This window comes from Naegleria lovaniensis (assembly GCF_003324165.1).
Source record: "Naegleria lovaniensis strain ATCC 30569 chromosome Unknown tig028, whole genome shotgun sequence".
Classification (NCBI taxonomy): Eukaryota; Heterolobosea; class Eutetramitea; order Acrasida; family Naegleriidae; genus Naegleria; species Naegleria lovaniensis.
This window is the reverse complement of record NW_025407850.1, coordinates 282,290-296,927: the sequence shown is the minus strand read 5'-3', so window position 1 is coordinate 296,927 and position 14,638 is coordinate 282,290. Positions and strand designations below refer to the sequence as shown.

At 36.3% G+C, this 14,638-nt stretch overlaps 7 protein-coding genes across 7 annotated transcripts; 4 read left to right on the top strand and 3 right to left on the bottom strand.

Annotated features, from left to right (window-relative positions):
* Positions 1-615: 615 nt before the first annotated feature.
* On the bottom strand, positions 616-2,174 carry C9374_006667 (uncharacterized protein; the record flags this gene model as incomplete). Its single annotated transcript, XM_044696552.1, has 2 exons — positions 616-1,950; positions 2,064-2,174. The coding sequence occupies 2 exons, from the start codon at positions 2,172-2,174 to the stop codon at positions 616-618; spliced, it is 1,446 nt and encodes a 481-aa protein (XP_044546812.1).
* An 825-nt stretch (positions 2,175-2,999) lies between these two features.
* Positions 3,000-6,763, top strand: C9374_006666 (uncharacterized protein; the record flags this gene model as incomplete). Its single annotated transcript, XM_044696551.1, has 2 exons — positions 3,000-6,110; positions 6,266-6,763. The coding sequence occupies 2 exons, from the start codon at positions 3,000-3,002 to the stop codon at positions 6,761-6,763; spliced, it is 3,609 nt and encodes a 1,202-aa protein (XP_044546811.1).
* Positions 6,764-6,861: 98 nt separating this feature from the next.
* C9374_006665 (uncharacterized protein) lies at positions 6,862-7,818 on the bottom strand (the record flags this gene model as incomplete). The annotated part of the gene is made up of 1 exon (XM_044696550.1): positions 6,862-7,818. The coding sequence occupies one exon, from the start codon at positions 7,816-7,818 to the stop codon at positions 6,862-6,864; it is 957 nt and encodes a 318-aa protein (XP_044546810.1).
* Positions 7,819-8,459: 641 nt separating this feature from the next.
* On the top strand, positions 8,460-9,354 carry C9374_006664 (uncharacterized protein; the record flags this gene model as incomplete). Its single annotated transcript, XM_044696549.1, has 5 exons — positions 8,460-8,602; positions 8,747-8,778; positions 8,837-9,115; positions 9,171-9,237; positions 9,291-9,354. The coding sequence occupies 5 exons, from the start codon at positions 8,460-8,462 to the stop codon at positions 9,352-9,354; spliced, it is 585 nt and encodes a 194-aa protein (XP_044546809.1).
* A 114-nt stretch (positions 9,355-9,468) lies between these two features.
* C9374_006663 (uncharacterized protein) lies at positions 9,469-10,803 on the top strand (the record flags this gene model as incomplete). Its single annotated transcript, XM_044696548.1, has 2 exons — positions 9,469-10,595; positions 10,659-10,803. The coding sequence occupies 2 exons, from the start codon at positions 9,469-9,471 to the stop codon at positions 10,801-10,803; spliced, it is 1,272 nt and encodes a 423-aa protein (XP_044546808.1).
* Positions 10,804-10,845: 42 nt separating this feature from the next.
* Positions 10,846-12,609, bottom strand: C9374_006662 (uncharacterized protein; the record flags this gene model as incomplete). Its single annotated transcript, XM_044696547.1, has 1 exon — positions 10,846-12,609. One exon carries the CDS (start codon positions 12,607-12,609, stop codon positions 10,846-10,848), a length of 1,764 nt encoding a protein of 587 aa, XP_044546807.1.
* Positions 12,610-12,798: 189 nt separating this feature from the next.
* Positions 12,799-14,580, top strand: C9374_006661 (uncharacterized protein; the record flags this gene model as incomplete). The annotated part of the gene is made up of 1 exon (XM_044696546.1): positions 12,799-14,580. The coding sequence occupies one exon, from the start codon at positions 12,799-12,801 to the stop codon at positions 14,578-14,580; it is 1,782 nt and encodes a 593-aa protein (XP_044546806.1).
* Between the last annotated feature and the right edge of the window lie 58 nt (positions 14,581-14,638).

Genomic DNA, 14,638 nt, shown 5'->3' with positions numbered 1-14,638 from the left:
CCCGTTTTTGTTATGGTTTTAACTACGTCCTCCCCTTTTACAACCACCAAATCTTTTTTATCCAAGACACATTCAACCACAAATCCGTCCTCATCCACAAACGGCTCCAGAGAAATATCAAAACTTTTAGATTCTGAGCTGACCCAATAGTTGGCACAGTTGATATGTTTATGCTTATTAATTTCAGAGGATAACGAGTAAAGCTTGGAACCGGACCTAAACGTATACAGCGTTCCTTGTTCCAATGCAAATTCAGTTCCCACATGATCCCAATTAAGTTTGTTTCAAAACCATTTGGAATAGAACTTTTCAAGAAAGTCTTTATATTTTTGGTTTTGCAGAATGCTATAAACTCGTTATCATTTGATGTTCGATCGATAAATACTTGATAGCCAGTTTATCGATCCTCCCCGTCGCAAGATTCTGTTCGACTTGTTTCTAGATCTCTTCATCAGCAGTCTTCTCAACTGGGCCCTCTTGATTCATCTTAGAGGATACCGTCTCCACTTTCGTATCAGTAGCCTCAACCGGTTCCGCATGTTGATGTTTATGAGAAGAAATGGTGGCTTCCTCGTTATCTGTTTACGGTGGCACGAGCTGAACTGTCAGTCGTTACTAACACTGTCTAAGTTTGTTATTTGGTGAACAGTGTTTCAAATTCTTCAAGAATTTGCTTGTGGCAATATATTTGAGACCTTCATTGCCAATTCCATTATATGACAGATCCAAAGATGTCAAACTCTTCAATGATTCACTTGTGGCAATATATTTGACACCTTCATTGCCAATTACGTTCTCACTCAGATCCAAAGATGTCAAATTCTTCAAGAATTCGCTTGTGGCAATATATTTGACACCTTCACTGCCAATTCTATTATATGACAGATTCAGAGAAGTCAAACTCTTCGAGAATTCGCTTGTGGCAATATATTTGACACCTTCACTGCCAATTCCATTATATGACAGATCCAAAGATGTCAAACTCTTCAAGAATTCACTTGTGGCAATATATTTGACACCTTCATTGCCAATTTCGTTCCATTTCAGATCCAAAGATGTCAAATTCTTCAAGAATTCGCTTGTGGCAATATATTTGACACCTTCATTGCCAATTCTATTATATGGCAGATTCAAAGAAGTCAAATTCTTCAAGAATTCGCTTGTGGCAATATATTTGACAGCTTCATTGCCAATTCTATTATATGACAGATTCAGAGAAGTCAAACTCTTCGAGAATTCGCTTGTGGCAATATATTTGACACCTTCACTGTCAATTTCGTTCTCACTCAGAATCAAAGAAGTCAAACTCTTCAAGAATTCGCTTGTGGCAATATTTTTGACACCTTCATTGCCAATTCTATTATATGACAGATTCAAAGAAGTCAAACTCTTCAAGAATTCGCTTGTGGCAATATATTTGACACCTTCACTGTCAATTTCGTTCTCACTCAGAATCAAAGAAGTCAAACTCTTCAAGAATTCACTTGTGGCAATATATTTGACACCTTCATTGCCAATTTCGTTCCATTTCAGATCCAAAGATGTCAAATTCTTCAAGAATTCGCTTGTGGCAATATATTTGACACCTTCAATGCCAATTCTATTGCGTGCCAGATTCAAAGAAGTCAAATTTTCCAAACATTCACAATCAGCTAAAAATTTGATTGATTTACGATCTTGTTTGAAGTGATTTTCTGCGAATGATAATGAGAGAGGAATTTGAAATGATGTTTGTCTCCATTGTTTTGAAATTTTCATACAAATTTGAATGATAAACATTGAATCAAGGAAATGAAGAATTTCAAAAATAATATCATCAACAAAGGGTCCGTTGTTCTCGTTGAAACTTGTAGGAGAGAAATCATTGTTTTCAGCATTAGCATTGATCATTGTTGATGATGAATTTGCTGCTTCAACAACACCAGTTTCAACAGATGGTGAGAGTTTTCTCTTTTTGGGGAAAATAAAAATGTTGTCCGTCATACTGCCTGCAGCACGAGAAGATGAAGTTAGAGATTTTTTTGGCGGACTTTTGAGGTGAGGATTTGATCCCTAACACAAACATATTTATCTGATTCGAGCGTAACGGTGGTGAATGAAATGAGTTGTGGATTCACTCCCAAGTTTTGGAGATTGAAGAGCTCAGTGAATTGTATTGGGATTTGGCCGCTCATTTTTTTTGTTGGTTTTTTGATTTTTTACAATGAGCACAGCTGGCCGTCCCAACCCGGAATCCTTGCTTTAAAAGGATGACGGCCAACAATGTTAAGGGTTGCACTGCATTCAGCTTGCACGCAGTTTGAATGGGCTAAATTTTCGTTTTCTTATGTCTTTTGCTTCTTGTGTGCTTCTCTTTCTTTCTCAGGCATCTTTCTCAAATGGTCAACGAGTAATGAGTAGTCAGAAAGACAATCACCAATAACTTTCATCATTTTCATAAGAACCTCCATGTTGTTGAACCTTTTCTTCTGTGAGTCTGGGTGAAGAGGGATATGTCAAAAATTAGCAAGAAAGATGAGAAAATGGAAAACTAATCATACACGTGAAGATGTGTTCTATTTATTTTAGAGTGAAAGATCACCTCAAACACCGAAAACTTCTTGACAATCATATCAAGGCATTACGTAGTGAATTACTTGAAAAACAAACACCTACTACTGACTTTGAAGTTTACGAAAATCTTTTTAATGTTATAGAAGAATTTAGTCGACATCAAAATCTCTCCTTTTATTTGACCAGATTACAAGACAAAGCAATGTGGTTCTGTTTCAATAACACTTCAACGACACAACATCAAGAAGTCAGCATTTCTCAACATTCGTTGTCAAAGTTGAAGTTAGTTCAAAACGAAAATTATTAATAAATTTCGAAGGAGCAACAAGTTCTGTTTCGTGTTCACATGCCCCTTTACCAGTTGCCAAATTCGATTTTTACTCCTCAATCGCAACCTTCGGTCCGAGATTGGAGCGAGCAGAAAAGTTCTCCCTCGAAAAAAAATCATGATTTCACACACGAGTTGTTTGTCACAATGGAGATTCGTCTCACTATTTTTCTGCTTGATCGTGTGGTCGTCGATCACAACGAGTTCAAGTCCTCTCATTGCTGCAAGTCGTGTTGTTGACACTTCACTCACCCAAACCATCACACTCTTCATTCAGCCACTTCCATCAAATTCATCCTCAAAATCACTCTCCACTTCACTAGCAATGACGAATAATGTCAACAACAACAACCAGAACAACAATAATTGTACCAGCATTTCACAACCCTGTAGGTCCATTTCCGAAGCCATTCAAGTGCTTTTAAATTTGACAAGTTTCAAGAGTGAAAATATTTCTGCACAATTTGTATTGTTGAGAACACAAAATGGAAGTTTGAATTATGGAACGGATCAATGCAATGTACAACAACAGCAGCATGAAGGAGTCATGTCAACAAATTTAACTCAAATTCATGAATTACGAATCACATCGTACAATGCTTCCGAAGTCATTGTGTTGAATTGTGCAACAGAACCTCTTTTTAGAAGTGTGTCCATTCGGAAATTATATTTTCAAATGACTCAATTGAATTTCATTGCTTTTCGATTGCAATTGACTCGTATCGACAAATTAATATTTTCAAATGTGAACATGTCAAATATTGTGTTATCAGATCAATCCTACGATTTCAACCCAACCAATTCAGAAGTGGAGAGGGAATTGAGGATTGAGTCCTGTCACGTCTCAAGTTCAAAATTTGTTTTGAAAAATGGAAGATTCGTTTCATTAGAGGACTCGAGTGTGCAAGATAGTGAATTATCAGCTGCGATCCGTGCAAATGTGTCGATCACAACTTCCATATTGGAAAGATTCAGCTTTTCCTCGCCTACAACCTCAGGAGTTGCTCAAGATAATCTTTTTTTCGTGATCAGAGCTTCTCAATTACGAGATTCTAAAATTTCCGTCTTTGAATTTTCATCTATTTTATTGGAAGACGTGACTTTTGGAAAGAAAATCGATATTGAGCTATTGTTTTCTTCGAGTTCACAACTACGAAGAGTTAAAGCGAGAGATGTACAATTTTACATGATATTGAATGCTATTACGTACCTCTCTTTCGAGAATTGTGAATTTGTGAATTTGGACACCAACACGGATGAAAACCAGTTTTTAATTAACATTATGGGAAGCTCATTAGTGTCACTACATTCGAATCTTTTCGAATTCAATCGTGTTCCATTGTTTTTATTTGATAATTTAATTACAGTGAATATCATTGATACAGTTTTTAAGAATAATAGAAGTCCTTGTGTGAGCGCAAAAATGATGAAGTTCTTTGGAAATACAAATGTCCTCATTCTTGGATCGATTTTCAAAGATAATTATTTTAAGGGCCAGCTGGGTGCAACATGCAATGGAGGAGCTCTCTATGTTGAATCTTATGCCGTAGACATTAAGAATTCACTGTTTGATAACAATACAGCAACCAACGGAGGAGGACTTTTTTTTGTAGTGACCGAAGATTTAAACATGCAAAACGTGAAACTCGTGAATAATTATGCATTCTCAAAAGGAGGTGCCTTTTTTATCTATGACTATTACATGCTAAATATTGATCATGTTTTATGTGAAAATAATAGTGCTTCGTATGCTGGTGGATGTTTATATTCTGAACGTTCCAACGATGATTACATTAGTAATTTCACACAGAATGGAAATATGGCGTATGCATACGGAAGCAATACAGCAAAGATGTTGGACATGTTTGGTTATCAAGTTTGGATTCACTACACTCCTCAAAACATTTCTAAATTTACTCGTCAGGAAACACCTCAACTTTATGTCTATCCTGGACAAGTCATTCCACAAGTACAGCTCGTAGTGTGGACAAATAGGGAGAATACAGAACATGTAAAGTTTTTGGAGGAACACATTACATGTACTTTGAACTCACAATATTCCAAGCAAGCCCTTCTAAATGTGGACAGCGACTATTTTCCTGATATTAATACGACGCTTGTATTACGATCTCTATCCGTATTCCTTAAACAACCTCAGTTTGGAACTGTTCAAGCAAGTATCTCGATTCACACTGATAGTGTTGTTGAAAAGAAGACTTACTCCTATCCCATTGGTATAGATATTCATGTACTTCCATGTCCTGATGGAAAAGAACTCACGTTACAGGAATCTATCGAGAAAATCTATGTATGCACAAATATTGTCTATACATCCTATGACTTGCTTATTGCCATGACTTGTTTGGCTTCAATTTTGATCTTCTCTGTGATGTTGGCATGTCTCTATTTGATATTTCGATTGGTGAGAAATATTGTGAGAAAATTGAAAAGATTGGAACGTAAGGAAAATGCAGAAAAGAGTATTCTCTTATCGAACAATGATGAGGAAGATGAAAGTGACGAAGAAATCGAGAATGCAATGACTATTACTTCACAAACCAAATCGAGTAATGAAAGAATGAAAGAAAATACTCCTCTACTTACAAGTGTGAATTCTTATGGAACACGTTCAAAGACTTCGAACACGAGTTCCAAGTCCAAAAAGAAATCTCAAAAGAAGGTCTATTCATGGATGATTTCAATTGATGAGATTGAGATTGTTAAAAGAATCGCTGAAGGAGCGAATGGAACAGTGTATCTTGCAAATTGGAATGGAACTAAGGTTGCCTTAAAATCTCTCAAATACGATGAAGAAAGCGAGTTGAGTGCTCACGAAGATGATGAATTTGAAAGGGAAGCATCACTTTTGGGAAGTATTCGTCATCCAAATATTGTTCAATTCTTTGGTGTCATTATTGCTGGATCTAAAAAGTATATGGTTGTTGAATATTTAGAAAAAGGAAGTCTCGACAAGTTGATTTATAACATCAAATTAGGAACTGAGAGAATTACATTGCATCAGAAAATTGATATATTACTTGGAGTTGCAAAGGGAATGAATTATTTACACTCATTGAAACCTCGTGCAATTATTCATCGAGATTTAAAACCTGGAAATATTTTGTTAGATCAATACGTTGCTAAAATTTGTGATTTTGGATTAAGCAAGACTGTGAGTGATACCAATAGTGCCACAACAAATATTGGAACTCTCTTTTATATGGCCAATGTAAGTGTTGAATGTGTGGAATGTGTGAAATGTTCACACCAAGTGTGTTCTCTAACACTTTTATGGCTGTGAAATTTTTCATTTTCTACCTGTCAAATAATTCTTGACCTAATGAACACCCTGTATGATGAAAATTTCATATATCAAATCCAAAGGAAATGATTGAGGGAAAATCCAGTTACAATCACAAAGTTGATATTTATAGTTTTGCAATCATCATGTGGGAATTATTCTTTGAGGAAAATCCTTATTTAAATGCTCATTCTGAAAAACTTCACAAATATAGACAACGACACGTGGAAGAAAAGGAAAGTATTGAGAAAACTGCAACTTCAGCTGTAAATATTTTGTTCAGAGTCATGAATGGAGAACGTCCCATCTTACCATTTAACAATGATGATGAAATGAAGGAATGGGTCACAGAATTCATTCTTCCCAATTATAGCAATGATGTCAACAACAAAGAAACATTCTCTGTACAAGTACTGTGTGACATGACTCGAGAATATTTAAATCTCATGAAACAATGTTGGAATGGCAATGATAGAGAACGACCAGATTTTAATGAAATTTGTATCAAACTTTCAAACCTTGCATCCATGTCCTTCCATGAAGGAGTTGTGGACATTGAAAGAAAGAACAATAACGAATGAGAGAGTGAGTACATTTTCATGATTCATTTATTTTCCAAATATGTACATGATTGTCAACACAAGATCCTTTCGTTTCTCCTCGTCCAATATACACGAAATTAATGTTGTTTTGAGAGTGTTGCTACAAATTCTTCAAAACTCTTTGGTTGAACGTTTTTAAACAATTCCAAATTATCATACTTTTGAGGAGTTGCAATTCCAGTTGCAAAAATCCATCTCAATTGCAACACCAAAATTGTAAAGAAATCTTGAGGTTGTTGAATACCACTCTTCAATTTTCTCTCAATGTCTTGTTTCAATGCATCAAGATCAAGACCCTTTTCAAATTGAATGTCATTTCCATGCAAGAGTTTTGCAATTTCTGAAAGAGTCTTGACATCTCCTTTGACATTCACACTTTGATTCTTAATATCCTTTCGAAGAGCAGCGAGAGCAGTGAACTTTCCAACATCTTCCAAATCAGTCATTGGAATGGGAGTATTCCTTTCGCCATCGTATTTCACAATTTTTGTCTCAGGATGATATTCAAATAAGAAATTTGGAAGAGCAGCATATGAATAAAACATGTACGTATTCACAAAGACATATTCCCAACCACTATTCACAACCAATTCAGCAAACTTTTTCTTGATATCATTCGAAATAAAAACACCATATTGGAGAGAGTCATGATCGACACCAAATGCGGATGGAAGGAATTTCTTGACACTTTTCACACGTTGAGCTGATTGCAATAATTTGAGTTGAGCTTCGTGTAAGACGGTTGAATCTCCAGACAAGGCACTCACAATGACTTCTGAACCATCCAACACATGGTCCAATTCTTGTGTAGTTAAGGTCGTGAGATCACCAAACACAAGTTCTGCTCCTAATTGTTTCAATTCAGAAGCTTTTTGTTCACTTTCTTTACGAATCAATAGTTTGACCTGAGTATGAGGATGATGTTTCAATAAAGCTTTGGTAACATGTTGACCTACGATTCCAGTCGCTCCTACAAGAAACACTTTGGAATAGGTATTTTCGTTATTGTTGTTGTTGGCAGATGGTTGAGACATTTACGTTTTGGAAAGGTTATTAATAACAATAATTTGTTTGTTGATTTTTTGTTTTGTGAATTGAAAACGTTACTGGAATTTATATCTCTTTAATTCACTCCATCAAGGATAAATAATGTCGCGATGAATTACTGCGTCCTTGTATCAGTTTTCAGAAATAGCTTTCAACACAGTGTCGTGCGCATGCATGAGGTGGTCGGATGATGAAATTCTTTCCAAATTTTCAACCACTCCAAGGGAAAGTTGGTTTGGAATTTGACATTATTGACATTCAAAACATGGAATTTTGACGAGATCTTGATGAGTTTGAGGATTCATAGAGATCTCGTTGGTTCCAAGTGACCTCGAGGGTTGTAGATCTTCGCACCATCAGGGTCAACCAACGACCATAAAAACATCCACATTCTTGAGATTCTTCTTAAGGGCAAGAAGTGATTCAGACAGGATAATCAAGAAATTGTATACATTCCACCAATGGAACCTGTGAGTACCACTTCAACTCATATCCAATGTATGGACGTCGTCATCAAGTGCCTGGCGGTTCAATCTCCAACAACTAGTCTGGTTGATCTGTTTTCTCTCGAAGATGATAAACAAGTGAAAATTTTATCTTTGGGTGTCGTGAAAAAACACAAAAAAAAATGTCTTCTCAATCACCACCACTCACGAGTCATGTTGTTGTATTCGGAGCTTCTGCACCCAAGGAAGGAGAACCTTTGTGGAATTTGAGTGTTGAGCTCGGAGATAAACTAGCTCAATGTGGATATTCGATTTGTAGTGGTGGGTTCGTATCATCATACAAGTGAGAACCAATAATTTTGATTTTTGTTATGATTTCGATGATAACAATTTTTCACACGCTGGCACGATTCTAAAATGATTTTGTGATCCAAAAATTTTTCAAATAATACATGACTGATAAAAACAGATATGGAGGAACCATGGAAGCTGTTTCGAAAGGCAAGTATTTGATTTACAAATTCATTAATAACCGTGTTCGTGATGAACTGTTATCTAGGCGCGTCACAACATCCAAATATTGATATCAAAGGAGTCATTAGTAGCAAGACTTTCTACAAAAGACATGAACAAGGAAACAAATATTTAAGAACAACTGTCGATGCTGACAATTTACATGAACGAATTAAAGGATTAACAGATTCAGGAAATTACTTTGTGGTGTTACCTGGTAGTCTTGGAACTGCAGCTGAATTATTAATTGTGTGGAATTTATATTATATTAATTCTGTATTCCCTGCGAGTGTTGAGCCAGTGCGTAAAATTTTTGTTTTTAGAGGTAGGTTTCATCAACCGTTCATGAATGATTGTGAAATTAATAATTATTTCAAAAGATCCTTGGGAAAAGATTATCAATTTCATTGGAGATGAATTGAAAGTCCATTCAGATTTATTGAAAGCGTAAGTCATTTTAATGTGAAATCTCATGGTAAAATTCTTCAAAATCATAATAGCTTTGTGTTTGTTGATACTGTTGATGAAATTATTTCTGGGTTGAATCAACTGGTTCGTCAATAAAGATATGGTGGTCATGTCATTCAACCATTTAACTATATGCATTTAGGGCCTTACTCTTAATCCCTCTCTTGGGGTTGTGGTTGATGGGACGACGAAAAATGTTTTTACAAAAAAATGAACCCACACAACGATCATGAGGATGAATCCGTGTGGTATTGTGGTAGAAAAGCGACTGCTGGTTGTCGGTTTGAACAAGACAAGGATGGTGATTGTTTTTTGAAATTATTGTACAAGCCTTCCAGCCTATCCCGAAATGAGAATGTTATTTTTACAGTCGAGAAAAAGCATGACGATTTGCCTTTAAAATTTTCATTTATTTGCAGTGGAGGAGAGCAGGTTACATATAGTTTAATATTCTTGATGGGAGAAGAATCAAAATTCTTTCTTTCCATTTCAAATAACTTACAATATCTCCGTAAAGTGACTTTTCATGAATTGTTTCAAGGAATGTATGATCTGAATTTGGATGTACCAATTGGAACGTCAAAGGAGATGAAACGAGTGGTTTGCAACAATCGCAGTCACGTCCTTTTTGAAATGATGGATGAGAGATTTTATGTTTATGATGTCGATTCTTTCACGATGAAGCCATTCAAAATTCATGGACCACGTGAACTGATTGCTATCGGAGCAGGTATAATGTCTCCCTATTTTTTACTTAACACAACACATGATCCAACTCAAATTGTTGTTTATCAATGTAGTACACAAACAGAGACAACCTTTGAAGTTCCATGTGAAACCTCAAAAATCAAATTCATGACCTCATATTGCAGGGATTTATTCATTTTTGTTTTAGAAAATAACAAGTTTTATATTAGAAAAACTTCTTCATTCGATGCTTACGGATTTATTTCATATCCAATACAACGTATGGTATATGTAAAGTCACCTTTTGAGAAAGATGCTCCTGTAGTTCAAGTTTCAACTGGTTTTGCACATGTGGCTGTTTTGCTACAAAACGGACGGGTGTTCATAAGAGGCCTCAATAATTATGGGCAAATCCCGAATACCTCCGGAACCGATCAAGACTCATTCGTTGAAATCAATACTGATGCATTCCCTGTTCGATCATTATGTTGTGGTTCTATTTGCACGTGTTTAGTTAGTGAAAACGGTGAAATAATTTTCTTTGGTGAAGTTGTCACTGCATTCAAATCGCAGACCAATATTGATCCAAAGTTTCGCAAGTACAACAAGATTTGGGTAATGAAAAAAGAGTATCCGGATCAAGAGGTGAGGTAGGTATTGATCCAGCCGAAGTTCTTGAAATAATGACCTAATTTGTGAAAATCATTGATAAGCTTGGGACCATGGCATGCATTTGTTTATAGAAAACGTATCAACATCAAAAAGGCAGACATGCAATTCTTTTTAAAGTTGAAAGAGATCGCTACTAGAGGTGCATTGTGTGACATTGCTGTCCTTTCCCCGATCACAAACGAATAAATTAAATGTATTTTCATGAAAAGTTAACTACTCCCCTTGCCCTTATCTATTAGGAATGTAGCACCCAAAGTAACATGATTCAATTCGCAATTGGTAAAGCGCGTTGCAATACTTTCGAGCATAACCATTTTGTTTCACTACCTTCTCCACAAGTTCTGCATCTAGTTGCATTTCTTCAGGAGCAAAATACAAGGCAAACCCGTTTTGTTCTGTACATTCTAACATAAATTCAGTGTCTTGAGTTAAATCGTCGTCTGCATATGCTAAGGCCACAGGATGTATTTTAACTGCCTCCAACATAAATTCTTTATCGTCGTTCATGTCCATGCAATGATTAAGTGCTTCATGGTTTCGTTTGAACGCTTCCAACAGCAATTCTTTATCCTGTGAAAGCAAATCGCTTTCAATAAGATACAGTGCTGCTCCATTTTGGCTCAATGCTTCTAAAGCAAGCTCCCTATAACACTTTGCCTCATGTGGTACAAATCGTATGGCATAGGGATATTTCTTCACTATTGGAAGCAAAAGTTCCTTGTCAATCTTCATCTCAGGAGGTGCAAATTGTAAAGCTCTACCATCTTGATGAATAGCGGTTAATAATATTTCTCTATCATTTTTCAATTCGTGTGAGACATAATGAATTGCATGGCCACATTTACTGACTGCTTCCATGACAATTTCCTTGTCATTTCTAAACTCATTACATGCATATTCAAGCGCATCACCATCTTGTTTAACGGCTTCAAAGACAATCTCTCTGTCTTTCGTCAGTTCTTCACTCGCATACTGCAGCACGCATCCTTGCTTTTTCACGAGAGACAGCACAAACTCGCGGTCTCCTTTCATTTCATTCGGTAACAAACGTAACACAGATGCATCATATGTTGCTGCTTTCATCAGAAATTCTAGATCGTTCATTACTGTGCCACCTTTTGTTACCTCCCGGATAATATTTGGAAAAGTGTTCATGGCTTCCATCACAAGTTCTTTGTCGTTATACAAGTAATAATATCCCGCATCCAACAGCGCTTTACCATTTAGTTTCACAGCTTGTAGTAGAAAGTCTCTGTCCTTTTTTAACTCGTTTGACGCATATCTCAATGCAGAACCATCTTGCTTGATAGCTTCAATTACAAGCTCTCTATCCTTTTTCAAGTCGTCAGGGGCATGACAAAGCGCCTCCCCACACGATTTCACTGCCTCTATAACTAGCTCTCTGTCGTTCAATAACGTAGAATGAGCGTATTCCAGTGCTAGCCCATTTTGTTTTACAATTGACACCATAAAATCTCTGTCTGATTTCAATTCACGTGATGCAAATGTTAGAGGTCTTATTGAATATTGAACTGCCTCTCTTATAAAGTCGTCATCAAATATATGTCTCCCAAAACTTAGTGAGTGGCAGTATTGAAGAGCTTGTAACACAAATGATTTGTCTTCTTTTAAAGCATCAGAGGCGTACTGTAGTCCATCCTTGTACTTGTTGAGATAATCTAATACAAAGGATTTATCATTCATGAATTCAATAGGAAAAAAGGAAATACACTCTGTATAAATATTCAATTGTTTTTCTCTGTTTTCCAACCATTTGATCTTTCCGAGTTGTTGCAGTTGAAATTTTCTTCTCAACCAACGAGCACAATTACTATCATCATCTCTAAGATTTATTAAAATAATTGAAACACAAGTACGGCCTCCACAACTGTTTGTTTCGTTTGTTGTTTTCTTGATCTTTTGAAATTCATTATTCTTTCCGTCGGCATTGCTGAAATCATGTAATTCGGCCTGAAAGCGGTCTCGTTTCATGAATATTTTTTTTGTTAATGCGAAATGGTCTGAACAGAATATCTTTTAGAGATGTGGGATGTTGAAAGTAAGGTACGTTCATTCATATTGATCCCTCAAGTTTGAAACACTTGAACATTGAATTTACCACGACAACATTTCAATAAAGTCTGCTTTAACCTATTTTTGATTGTTTGTTTTCAAAAAAAAATGCCCAGTGAGAAAAAGTCTTCCTCATCGAAAGAGAAGAAGGAACCATCATCATCCAAAAAGAAATCTTCATCATCGTCCTCATCTAAAAAGAAGGCGGAATCTTCTTCAAAGGAAAAAGCTTCGGAAAAATCATCCAAGTCAAAATCTAACAAATCAAACAAATCAACAGCAACAGATGTTGCAACAACAGCCGCATCATTGGGAGTTGATATTAATTCCTTGAAAGATGAAGATGATGATTTTGAAGAAAAACAATTTATTCTTAGAGTACCGGAGGATATTGCTGAAAAGATTAGGCAAAGATTGAGAAAGGAGTCAAAAGACAGCAAATCTTCCGATAAAAATCATAGGATTGATCTTAACATGAGCATTAAATTCGGAGATGATGTTGATATTCTACAATTTCTCCAGAGTGCCCGTATGACTGAGGAAGATAAGAAAATACATAAACGGGATAATGATGAGAACGGATACTTGAGCGATATTGAGTACGGAATCGATAAGAACAGGAGAGGAAGGTTTCAATTTGAAAAGCAAATTTTACCTTGTACGCTCGTTGATCTTCCAACACATATAGAAGCATACAAATCGGTAGATTGTCAAACATATTACAAATGTGGAGATGTTAGTCAAATGATCGTTGTACAAAAACCTCAGGATTTAGAATCGGAATTCCAAAAATTCAGACAGAAAAGAACCAGGTTTTACATGCAAAAATCTCACCATCATCATGACCCAAAGAAGAGAAAAGCTAAGGACTTAATGACAAGTTATTTAATGGAAGATGGTATTTCTCCATCTCTTGCACGTGTACTTCGTCATTGGAACGCTCAAAAAATAGACATAACCAGAAAAGATATCAAAAAACTGAAAGAAAAGTATATTCAAATGTTGGAAGAAGAGGATCCAACAAAAGTGAAAATTGAATTTATTGAATACGCTTCTGAGCAAGAGCGATTGGCTGCTATGGAAGAAGAAATGAGCACATCATCCTCTGATTCTGAAGCTAGCGATTCAGAGGAAGAATCGGACGAGTCAGATATGTTCGATGAAGTGAGTGCTAATAAGAAACCAGATGATGCTATTTCAACAGTCTCTACAGGAGATCAATCTAAACTAAGCTCAGCACCTTCACAACCAATCATGAATGACGATAGTATGAGTGTGACGAGTGCTCCTTCGTCCATGTCCACACCAATCAGTCAGGCTGTCACAACTCCAAATCAACCATTCGTATTCAGTGCTCCACCTACTTTACCAAAGCCCGTTTCCACTAGCGACATGATGCAAGACGAAACACCCTCTGAAGGAGAGGAGTCACATGTGTCGAACAGCACATCAATGAGCAAACAATCATTAGGTCCAATAGAAGCAAAACCTGTCCAGCCAATTCAAGCAAACAAGCCTCCTGTGGAAGAGGACGAAACAAGTTCAGACTCTGAATCTGAGTCGGAAGACGATGAAAATATGTTTGAGGAAGTATCAGCAACAGTCCCTCAACAAATTGATGTTACCCAAACGCCGCAATACCAAAGTCTTTTACAACTTAAAAATAGTGCTGAAAAAGATATTCAAACAATCCAAAACCAAGTCTCTGTCGCTACAGAAAATTTAGAAAAATCCAAGAATGAAATTCAAAGAGGAAGAGCGCAAGCTATGCTCACAAATTTGGAAGGCAAGCTCAATGCAAGGCGACAAGAACTTTTGGACGTGGAAAGACAGTTAACTTCACTAATGTCACAACCTTCATCGTCATCCTCAAGTACTCCACCTTTCTAACGATGTCATTGTGAAGCATTTTGTGTGTAAATATTAACCCAATAACAAGCTAACATAA